General features: G+C 40.2%; 1 protein-coding gene and 1 pseudogene across 1 annotated transcript; one reads left to right on the forward strand and one right to left on the reverse strand.

Annotated features, from left to right (window-relative positions):
* Positions 1-593: 593 nt before the first annotated feature.
* LOC118232551 (piggyBac transposable element-derived protein 4-like) lies at positions 594-1,400 on the reverse strand. Its single transcript, XM_035427617.1, has one exon. The coding sequence runs from the start codon at positions 1,398-1,400 to the stop codon at positions 594-596; it is 807 nt and encodes a 268-aa protein (XP_035283508.1).
* A 5,272-nt stretch (positions 1,401-6,672) lies between these two features.
* Positions 6,673-10,905, forward strand: LOC118232552 (annotated as a pseudogene).
* Positions 10,906-12,542: the final 1,637 nt, after the last annotated feature.

Genomic DNA, 12,542 nt, shown 5'->3' on the forward strand with positions numbered 1-12,542 from the left:
GGTTCTAGCTTAACAAAACAGCAAAGAGGATTCCTACCTGCAGATAAGCCTATCAAAATGCCTAATAAACCTTACAAACACTAAAAGTGCATCTCCACGAAATACAACGGAGCAGGACAGAAGGCTACACAAGTTGCGACCTAGGGAGTTATAATTCTACGGGCTTGCTGATTCTTTTGTCAGTCAAATCCGTGAGTACATACACTGGTCACATTTCATATGTGTTTCTGATGCCTTTCATATGTGTTCTTTCGTTTTACACTTATACGCCACCGCACCCTTTGTCACAGCCACTGTTTTACATATAGCAAACCGAAACTGCTAAACAGTACACGCTCATCAGACTACAAATTCACACAAGGATAACCATAATCCACAACCATTTCTTACAGGGTCACTTCGCATTTCTCACTCTCATAATAAAACGCTTTGCAAAAAGAAATGATATCTCATAAAAAACATGTTTTCAACGTACAAAAATGCCAAGTTACTCAAAACGGTACTACAAACAATATAGGCTATCTTGCCTCACCAAAATGACATAAGATGTATTTCAAAGCAATGCTACCCAATATTTCCTCAATTCTTTCAAGTCACTTGGCCCCACAGTCGCAAACACTCAAAACCATGAGGGCACACTTTCCACATACTGCTTTCTGGAATTTCAGACACTTGGTGAAAGTTTTGTTCTGTTTGCACTGTGCTTTCACTACGCACGTCATTCTCTTCCGCTGTTCCGACAATGGGAATGGGAATGGGCACGTCCATGTGTGGTGCCTGTTTTGATGCCATGAACTCGGCACCAGCTCCTGAGCCAGCTGAAGTATAAAGTCCCTTCTGTGGATGTTGTCTTTGGTGCAGCTCCTGTACAGGACACAGGCATTGATGGCAGCCAGCTCGAGGATGTTATAAAATACAGCAACGGGCCATCTGCACGTGCCGCCTTTCACGGAGTACTGCCGTGCCATTTTATCAAGTACCTCCACCCCGACTTTTGTGCTGTTGTAGTAGGTGACCGTTTCAGGCTTCTTCTTGGCGTTGGTTGCGATGGCCACATGTTGATGCTGAGTGCTGAGGATGCTCACATTTCTCCTTGGCTTGCACTGGTACACAGTCAGTGTGGCCCTCTCGCTCTTTAGCACCTTGATGCTGAACAGCTCCGCTCTCCCCTGCACAGACAGCGGCAGCTCCCGCTTGTTACAGTTGATGGTGCCCACCAGGCTGGTGCTCTTGGAAAGGAGTTTGTTAGCGAGTGAGGGAGAGGTAAAGAAATTGTCTATGGTGATGTTTCTCCCCTTTCCCATATAGGGCTCCACTAGCTTCAGCACCACGTTCTCTCCCAGGCGTTGCGTGGAAGGTCTGCTGTCATCCTTCCCCAGATATGGGAACTCATTCACCATGTATTTGGTCTCAACATCTGCTGACAGCCAAACTTGACACCAAGTTTATCGGGCTTGTTTGGCATGTATTGTGTGAAGCGGCACCATGCTTTCGTCGGGAACAGCTGTTCATCCACCGTGATGTCTGGGCCCGGTTTGTAGCATGCGATGCTGTTGCGCACAAATCTCTCCCACACCTCGGTCATCAATGCAAACTTGTCTGTAGTCAGACGGTACCGCCTGCTCTCTTTCCGGTCAAAGTGTACGAAGCGCATTATCTCTCGAAATCGGTTCATTGATGTGGTCGAGATGAAGAATGCGTTCCCCCATTGCTCGGACCAGAAACTCTCATATGTCAATGTTCTTGCCACAGTATGCTCCCCTTACATAGAGAAGTGCGATAAAGGCCTTCAATTTAGCCACTGAAACATCCCGGGAGGCTTTATCTTCATTTTCCGTGCGTGCTTCGGCCACTGTGCATTCTCGGATGTGCTGCAGCATAACCCCATCACACAGACACAGAACGCACTCAGTTTGTCTTCAATGTTTTGCCTTGCGTGTGCTGTAGGGCCAGTGGACTTCATCAGCACATTTTGGGACTGCTGTCTCCCTGCGCCAGAGTCGATAATCATCCACGCTGTCCCATCTTTCCCAGTCTCTTGCCTCTGGACTGCAGAATATTTATAATCATAATTAGGATTGTGCAAAGCATAGCCTAGCCTACTACTTACAGTTTGCTGTAGCCTACACTACACTTCTCATGTGATGAAATGAGCGTGTATTGCACAATATCCATACCTGGCAATTCTCTCGCTGTGGAATGCTGGGGCTGCGATGATGGTGAAGCTGGCACAGTGGAGAATGGTTGCACTGTTGATGAGAAACCTAATTAGACTGTTGTAAGTAGACATGTAGTCTAAGCCCTAACCTAGACAAGGGCGTAACACTTTGTCATTGGAAGGAAAAAGTTCGCAACACTGATATATGTTCCCACAGTCTAAATTTATTAATGCCACAATGTAGGCTAATGTGGCTCCTTGCTTGAAACATTACATTGTAATGCAAAGCTCCTTGCTCGAAACGTTACATTGTGGTTAGATAGGCACTGTGTAACCTTGTGAAATGGAAAAATACAAGCGCTCTTTGGAATTCAGGAACAACTGATAGCAACAAAAGGGGAAATATTTCAGCTTGAAAATAGGAAGAAAAATTGTACAAAATGAAAAATAGAGGTAGCTAGCTAGTGCAGATGTAGTAGGTTGGAAATGCTATATGTTTAGTTTTTATTGAAACAGACACACCCCCCCCCCTATTTTTTGTTAATAATGGAACTATTCTTTATAGTCTTTACATCAAGGTAATACACTTTCACATCAGTAGATGGTACTCTGGCGCTGCTGTGGATCCACTAGGGAGACCGTAGCTACAAGCTCAGCCCATGCGCAGCTCAGAAATAAACAAGCTCTGGCTTGAGCAAGACGCTAACTTTGGTCCTCTCTCTATCGATCCACAGGTACTGCAAAACTCATTTTTCTACCTTTAGCTTGGTTCAGGATCTAATGTGAATGCAGTATTTATTGTTTTGTAATGTTTTAACATGATTTTGAGATGTGTGTAGCAAGCTTCGTTTTGTAGCTAATTGTTCCGATGGGCGTTGTCATGCTGAATAGTTCTTTCCATGAACTTCAGTTTTACACAGTAGTTTTATAAACTGTGTATATATAGGCTACACATTGCTTCCTAGCATGTGTAACCCTTGCGCCGGTCTTGATTTACCCTCGGTCTGCTGCCGGTAACACAGACATCAATGAAATTGAGTTATTGAGATTTGCCTTATCGATAACTAGCTAGTTAGGTACAATGAGAGTGAATGTGTTAGGTTTATGCCTACCTTGCGAAAGTACTGTACATATGCCCTTAGTTGACACTGCAGGCATAACTTGATCCGACCGTCTCAACGATACTTTGCTCCTCTGAGGCTTTGGCTCGTTGTCAGATGATCCATCCGATGCATCTTCCTCGCCGACCCACGACACATCGCTCAACCCGCGAGACCTCCCCATCACTCAAAGAATTCAGCAATGCTAATGCCTCATTGACATCCATGAATCTTTTTTGTCGATCCATTTTGTCTATCTTTTTTTTTATTTTATAATGAATGGCACAAAAAACGCGCAGTTCCTAAATAGGCTACACGACTTTGTTATACCATTCAAAGACACGGGAACAATGGAATGGGATATACAAAAAAAAAGGAACAATAAAATATAAATAACACATGTTGCGTGGCAACTGAAATTCACAAACACAAACCGTGTGAAAAGAAATGCCGTTATATGTTAATTGGCTACGCCAAAAATAAATACTTTCTACGGTGGGTAAATTTTACCTGCTGGCGCTTATAGGTATAAATGCCTCAAACTTTTTTCTGTTTTTGTCTATAACTTTCTTACATTAGGAGGTGCTTAACTCAATTTTAGGAAAACTGGGAGACAGGATTTTTTTATTGAAACAGAGTTACATATACTTGAAAAACAGAAACGGGTAAATTTTACCCCGTGGCGGTTTTAGTGTTAAATGGTATTATTAAAGTTATCTTTAGGTTGCAATAAATTTCATTATACATGTGATTTAGAAAGTGCTTGTGAGGAATGGGTTTCAGTCCGTCACATTTGGCTAACATTTCCATGTTTTTTCTCTGGCAATACACACAGGCTGTAGGCAAAGAAATTTTTTAAACATTATTTTTAATTGGGCGAAATATCCCTTTGCATACTTGGTTCTAAGGCACATGACTAAAAGGAATTCATTAAAGACATGGGTACTCAATGAACCCCATCCTTTGAAAGGAATAATTTTAATATTAATAATTGTGTACTGTTTAATCAGTGCCTTTAAATTGTAGGTAAAACATGTTACATTTTAATAACATTGGATTTATTTTGTTTCTCTAGGCATGTTTTGTGGGAAAGAAAATTATTGTGGATGAAAAATTGTTGAATGAACTTTGGACAGACTTGAGTATTTGATTGACATCCGAAACAACTGGAATACTTCGCAGCACAGAATAGGAAGCCGACATGTTCCCCAGTCATGGAGCAAAATACTTGGAGAATGGAAAATACATGGGATAATTCTCTGTCACCAGCAGAAGAAAAGAATTCAGAGAAGTGTCTATAGAATAGAAGAAGCCGCAGATACATGAGAGAATGGATCTACAAAAGCTTTTTGAGACAGGAGCTTACTGAACTTCAAAATTTGTATAAGGATGGCAAGGATCGAAATGACAATCCTGTCAAAATTATAGAGGACAAGATCCGCATCGCTTTGAATGTACCACGGGAATGCTGGTTTCCTGCTAGTCATTCTCTAAAGGGTCTCATAGAGGACATCAGTGGACAGTTAGACACACTACAGAATCTCTCGCTCTCAGTCAAAATGATTTCAGATGAAGATATTTTAAGGAATGCATCTGGAGGTCTAGCTTTAGAAGGGGTTTACAAAACCAGCAATCCACAGGACTTGCTGGCAAAAAGAGAACAGCTCATTGAGGTTCCAGATTCCTTTTCAATTACTGGTCCGCAACAAAGTGCCATTTATGGGCAGAAAGAGTTTTCATCCCAAAAGTCCCAAACTGTTTATCAGGAAGTCATGGAGAAACTGGGCTTAAGCTTCAGCGACTTGGTAAAGGCAGGATCCCAGGGCATTGGCTTTGGAAGCACAGAAGAGGAAATCAAATTAAGCGAGATAGAGGAAAAAGGTGCTCATTCAAATGAAGAGACATACATCTGCAACACAAAGTACAGCTACATCCCACTAGCTGCCAGCATTATTGAGAAAAATCAAGTCAAACTTTCCTCTAGAGCACTACATGCACTTAAATACATTGAAGCAGACATTATGCATTGTAAAAACAGTGAAACAGTAACTTCTAGAATTGCCAAATTCTATGACAGATTTGGTTCACATGTGAACCAGGGCCCTATACACTTTGGAGGGATTTTCTGGTGGAGAGCTAAAAAAAGAGACAGCCTCATGAATTTGCTTCAAAAGCTTGGTCTGACTGACTCTTACCCCAAAAAGATGTCACAAGCAAATGTTCTTCTCATTGACACTTTATCGCTAAGTGTAAATCAACCCAGTTCAGAGAAGGAGCTAAGCTCCCACTATCTCTACAAGCTCATGATGTTGGACTACAGAGCCAGGTACATGTTTATAAAGCATGACACAAGTAGCATGGATTTAGAGGATGCTGGAGCCACTGTTGACAATTATGATTTTTTTGATTTTAGTGACAACAGTTTCCTGGATGTGAGCTGCACAGAGACACAGATTCATCCAATGGATGTTCACATGGCAGTTTTCCATTGTGCCAATGACGTCTTGCGACAGTACATTGTCAAAAAGCTCTCTACTTGCCAATTTTCAATTCCCTTCCTAGTACCTGACCCCTGTACGGAGGAGGTTGAATTCCCCTTCTGGGTCCTGCAATACATCAGTAAATCATGGCAAAGTAACACAAATTCTACAGCTGACAGTCCTTGAAAGTACAAGAGCAGAAAAATGTCTTGCACACCAGTCCCAGCTGTTTCCTTTATTAGACTAGGTGAGTCCAATTACAACTCCAAGTCCCAGATATTGAATGGTGTCATTAGCAAACAGAAGCACAGTGTATTTTTTCACCGCCATTGCAAGGGGAGCACCAAAGACAGCTTGCTCATGAATGGAGTTGTGGAGATTGCATGGTACTGTCCAGGAGGGAAGGAAGATGACATATTCGATGACTGTGTGGCCTTTCTGAACCTTCATGGTGATGCAGCAAAGCATCAAAAACAGCTTGAGTTTCTTCAGGCAGTAAGTACTGTCAATGTGGTTCTACTTTCAGAGCATCCTTTGGATGAAGCCGAAAAAGCGATTTCCCAGAAACTCTCTGAGTCTCCAGTCCCCTTGATATGCATGTTCTCAGGGAAAGAACTCATTCCGCGGTCAAACAATCCTACCAAAGTTAGGCTAGCCGCAAAGAACAGGAATCATGCTGAATTTACAGAAGAACTGATTTTAAGTATCAGACAGTGCATTTGTGAAAATAAACAGAAAACAAGCATTGAGGTGTGCTATGAAGTTGCAATTCAGAAACAGTTCAAAGTGAATGAAGACCAGAAAACACATCAAGAAGGGTATGCACAGGCTCGGAGCTTAATTAGCCTTTTGAAGGATGGAAGCTCATCCACCCGGAAGGAGAAACTTTTGCCTCTGCAAGGTAAATTGTGGCATGAATGGTGTAGGAAAAACAAAGAGCGGTATCGCTTGCGGTGCAAAGAAATGGAAAGCATTGAACATCAGCTGATCAAAATCTCAGCTGAGGAAGAAGCAATCAGAGAGAGACAGCTATCTGAGGCCACACCTCTTAATGAATTTGTAAGATCATTCGTAGACTGCTTAAATACACCTAGTAGTTCCCAAGACACAAAACTGTACATGTTGCAGTGGCTTGCAATCCTCCTGGAAGATCTTACCACTGATGGACTTGCAGGACTTGAACTGGAATATCAGTCAACCTGGAGAAAAATGAGAGAAGTACCAAAAGACAAGGAAAAAACATGTGTCAATCAAATGCAATCAAAACTCAAGAGCATATCTGACAAAATGGCTGCTACAATCATTGGTATTCATCATCTTATGAGAGAGATTGGTCAACTGTATGAGACCAGTCAAACAACACCAAAGACATCTACACCAACCAAACAATTCTCCACTATTCTGCCTAAAATATGGGCAGATATGCTGGTTTATGGGTGTCCACTTGAGCTAATGGATGGAGATGCTACCCATGTGCCTTTAACATGGATTGAAGCTGTTATGGTTGAACTTGTTAAAATTATTGGAGACAAAAAGTTATTTGTTTTGTCCATTCTAGGACTTCAGAGCTCTGGGAAATCCACACTGCTGAACACCATGTTTGGTGTTCAGTTTTCTGTGAGCGCAGGAAGGTGCACCCGTGGAGCCTTCATGCAGCTCATACCGGTGGACTCCAGCATCAGAAATCAACTTGGATATGACTTTGTCCTCATTGTGGACACAAAGGAGCTCACCAGAGCTCAGTACAAAGACATCAGTGAACCATGACAATGAGCTTGCCACTTTCATCATTGGAATTGGTGACATAACTATAATTAACATTATGGGGGAAAACCCATCTGAAATGCAGGACATTCTTCAGATTTGTGTGCAGGCTTTCCTGCGGATGAAACTGGTCAAAATTGCACCGAGTTGCATTTTTGTACATCAGAATGTTGCCGATGCGTCAGCTGGAGAAAAGAACATGGAAGGGAGAAGACGTCTCCTGCATAAACTTGATAATATGGCTACCATAGCAGCAAAGGAAGAGAGCATTGATGGCATTAATGAATTCAGTGATGTCATACAGTTTGACATTGAATCTCAAGTGTTCTACTTCAAGAATCTTCTGGAGGGGGATCCTCCCATGGCCCCACCAAACCCTTCCTACAGTCAGAATGTGCAAGAGCAGAAGACCAAGCTGCTAACAATTGCAGAGTGGAAAACAGAGCATAAATTTTCCTCATTTTCAGAATTCAGATCACGGGTTGGTGACCTTTGGAAAGCACTTTTACAAGAGAACTTTGTTTTCAGTTTTAGAAACACAGTTGAACTGATGGTGTATACTTCTCTAGAAGAAACGTATGGAGCGTGGACATGGGAGCTGAGAAAATATTCTCTGGAGATGCAGAGCAAACTGTGCAACCAAATTGGCAGCAATTTGATTCAGGATGTGAATGTACAAGAACTGATGAAGGATTTTAACAATCAAGTCTACAATCAACTGCAACAGGACATAGAGAAGTATTTCAAAGAAGACAAACATAGAGAAACTCTAATAACATGGAGGGTGAACATTGACAACCGTTTCAGCAACCTAAGAACTGAGCTCATTGATGGGATAGTAAAGAAATGCAAAGAACTGGTAACCTTCAAGAAAAACATATCAGCACTAGACCAGAAAAAAACTGAATATACAGCACAGTTAACCAAGCAGAGCAAAACCATAGCATCCAATCTAAAAACACAACGCCTTGATGACATGCAGGTGACAGAAGAATTTGACAAATTCTGGGTGAACTGGACAGCTGATGTAGACAAAGAATACACCCCCAATGAGTGTGTGAATGTAAAAGCTGTAGTGGAGGTAATCCTCCAAAAATACTTTGAAAAACAGCCAAATGTCATGCATAAAATAAAAGGTGAAACAGGAAAGTTTGAGTTTGAAAAGAAAATACATTCTAAAATTAAGTGGACAACATCATGGAGGCAAGTTCTCCAAGACGTGAATTATGCTGTCACAAAATATGTTGATGCAAAAGAAAAGAGCAAGGAAGATTTTAATGAAAGCTTCATCTATGAGATATTAAAAACTATTAAGATGACCATTGATGAATTTGAGCGCTCCACAGGCAAGCTTAAGTTCGCAAATGAATTGAAGGCAGACCTGTCCATTCATATTTGCCTGAAATATGTTTCAAGGTTTCAGAGGATGCAGGAAACCTTTAAGACATCAAACCATCCACTGACATATCTGGAAAGCCAAAGAGACAACTATCTCCAAGCATTCAGAAACTATTGCAAAGGAGCAAATTCTATAACAATATTTGTTGATTTTCTCTGTAAACACATCAAGCCAGGAGTTCTGGATGCAGTGAATGATAAAACCAGTCAGCACATTGCAGGTGAAATGAAATCCAACAATCCAGCATTCAACAGCAATAGGTCAAATCTTGAGAATCACATAATGAAACATCTGGCAACTAAGGCGGACTTCAGCTCATTTGCTGAATACATTGACTTCCCAAAGATATATTTTGAAAGATTTATACAAGAAAAGACGGATAACTTTTGCAGTGATACTGGAAAACTGCGTATGATGCATGAGGAAAATCTTGGAAACCTCAAAAATCTGGTTTTATCAGCAAGCACAGAAGCAACCAGAGAAGTGGAAGATAAGAAAGGAAATGCATCCATGTGGCTTGACTGCTTCTGTAAAACATTGGGGGAGCACATGGTAATAAACAGAAAGGATTTGCATACCATTGAAAATGAAGACATTGAAGACTGGCAGTTTTTCAAAGATGTGATGGCCAAGTCTCTCAATGAAATTCTGAAGGATGAAAAAGCAATTGACATGGAAACTTTGAGAAAGAAACCAACTGAATACCTCTGCTGGGCTCAGTGTCCTTTCTGCAAAGCCATCTGCACAAACACCATCCCTAACCATGATGGAGAACACAGTGTAACATTCCACCGTTGTGATGCACTTGCTGGCTGGCACTACAAGGGCACAGATCATTTTTCAGTCAATTTCTGCACCACAGCAGTCAGCAGTGATCAAAAATTCATTCCTCGTTGGAATGAGAATGAGAGTATCCCCTACAAGACCTACAGAAAAGCTGTAGACCCTTACAATAAATGGAACATTACTCCAGATGGCAGTGTGCAGCGCTACTGGAAATGGTTCATCTATCAATTTCAGGAACAATTAGAGAATAAACATAAATGTACATTTGTGGGTGCTGGTGCAATCCCAAAGGAATGGAAAACATTCACAAAAGAATCTGCTTTGGAAGAGTTAGAATAATTGAGGATGAGCACACATGCACCCAGTTTGCATAACGTCATTTAGTCTGCCATTGAAATTGAACTACATGTTATGCAGTGGAGTTACTTAAGTTAATGTTTTTACATACTGCAGAACAATCTGCTAATCTAACTGTTTTACTGGAGGTGAAAGTGGAGTATGAAAAGTCCTCCTAAAATGAGGTCCTGAACATTTTGACTGTTTTTTTGTGCATACAATTAGATAAATCTGAGAGAAAAAAAACAAAAACTTTATTTTGGACATAATATAACACTTCTTTCTTACAAAATCACCAATACCACAGAAAGAACAGTAATCAAACAGCTAGCCTAGCATAGCAGCAGATACAAAAAACAAGGAAAGCGACAGTTTGCAGGACAAAAAAGGTCAGCCAGGGAGAGACTTTCTGAAGGAGGGACTAAAAACAAAAATTGAGGACATTCATCAATAAAAAAGAGAGCAGAGATTGAATAGGGTGGAGAAGCTTCTGTGGTTGGGACGAGTGCAAACCAATCACCCGGATGGCAGGAAGTGCAAGTCGCTTTTTGTCCTGTTGGCTGCAGTGTAGGACTTTGAACCTGACCCTGGCAGAAACCACAGAAAGCAGACAACAGAACCACAGAAAACAGACATTTCACTATTTTGATATATCAGAATGACTCAGAAATGATGTTGGGAAATGAGGCTGCCCTCATAGTCTCTGAAAATGCCTTTCACTCCCTCAAAGGACAAGCAAAATGTGAGAGAGCAGAACACAGCGGTCTGACTAATGAGCCTCGCAAAACAGACCAAGCCTCACCGCCACTACAGAGGACAGAGCCCCACACTCTGACACCCCTCGCCCAAACCCACAGGTCCACACCAAGGTGGCTCAGATGAGGAAGGGGAGCTAGTGGGGCTAAGAGAACAAGGGCAAATCAGACCTGATCCCCAAAAAACAAGTGGGGAGTTTCTTTCCCAAGTGGTTATTGCTGCTTGCTTTCCAAACATCATCATATCATCATCTTGCTGCAGAACATTAATCAACTAGTTCAATTTTAAAAAATTAAAAAATAATGACATCAAGAAAAAATGATTAATTCAGGAGAAAGTAATCATATTTTGAAACATGGAATATCTTCAATGTTCATTGTGCATGTGTATGTTCATTATTTTTTAAATCTTTATTTGAGGAATATAAAACATTTTATCAAAATGTGACAGCCCTACCATAGGTTATTCTATTTTTTTTTTTAATGTTTAATTAACAAAGTGTATTTTTCTTTTCAATATATATCAAAGTGTGATTTTCTTATAGATTTGTTGAGTTTTCTATATTAATGAACGTAATTGTATATTAATTAGAACCTGTTCTACATTATGACATAACCATATATAACCAGCAAATATGCAAAGGAACCTCCCTATCAAAGACATTAGGCATGAATAAATGCTTGCATAGATGAACAAGATTCATAGATGATTGGGAGTAGAAATAACAAAAATATCTTATGTTTTACTTTTTATTATTTTTAAGTATTCAGTAGTTTGACTTGTATTATCCATAAGGGTTTTATGTAATTTTAGATACCTTTATTGAACTTTAATGAAGTGTTCATAGAAAATGTATGTCTTATGAATTACAATTAAATTAAATGATATTCCAACTTCCTGTGTCTCATGCCATTATGAAATCTGCAATATGCTATATGGGTAACAATAAAAAGGCAGGGCCTCCTCCTCCACAGTGAAAGCAGAATCAATAAATACAGTATGTAGTTAATTCTAAGACTGTCAATATAGATTTAGTTTTAAGATCAAATAGTTAGATGAAATAGTTAGTAACCAATACACAAAACATGAGCACATGTGCTCATAATTGTTTCTTCACATACACACCTTCATTGTGATTAATATTATTGCTAATTTGGGAAGTTGTAGGGGGTATTTTTGAGATGATATTACAATGGATATTCAATTTTATAGTATTTAGCACTAGTTCCAATAATTGATTTCTTGTATGTTTGTAAGTTCTGCTACACAGTGTTGCTGTTACCTCAGTCATGTATAAGTATTTGCTTTTTTTCAGAAACAACACCAAAAACTTTAGATCAAAGCAAAATGAAATGACAGGGTAGTTGGAACGATAGTCTGTGTTCATCCCCATTACACTTATTGCATATATTAGTTGTACCCCAAGCATGCATTGCTTCTCTACAAGGTTCTATGTGTAGAACTTTGGTTTAAGGGTCTTGTAATCTCCAATTCCCAACTGGAATTTGGAAATAGGATAATTTCTAATCGATTGGCCAGACAGCTGTTCCGATTGGCCTGGGCATTCTGCTTTCCAGGGAAGAGCCCACTGAAGCCATACTTATTGAGAGTAAAACTGTCAAAATAAAGGTTTGTACTCATGTAATTTAGAGCAATAAATGAGCACTGAAGGACTGATTCAAACTTTTCTAGAGAAGAAAAGCCAAATTTAATTTCAATTTCAGTGTGATTTGCTTCAACCAGGGGCAGACATGGTTGGACAG

The sequence above is a fragment of the Anguilla anguilla genome, chromosome 7 (assembly GCF_013347855.1).
Source record: "Anguilla anguilla isolate fAngAng1 chromosome 7, fAngAng1.pri, whole genome shotgun sequence".
Lineage (NCBI taxonomy): Eukaryota > Metazoa > Chordata > Actinopteri > Anguilliformes > Anguillidae > Anguilla > Anguilla anguilla.

Excerpts from the sequence above, each read along its gene's own strand:
- LOC118232551 (XM_035427617.1), bottom strand. The coding sequence starts at position 1,400 with ATGGTGAATGAGTTCCCATATCTGGGGAAGGATGACAGCAGACCTTCC.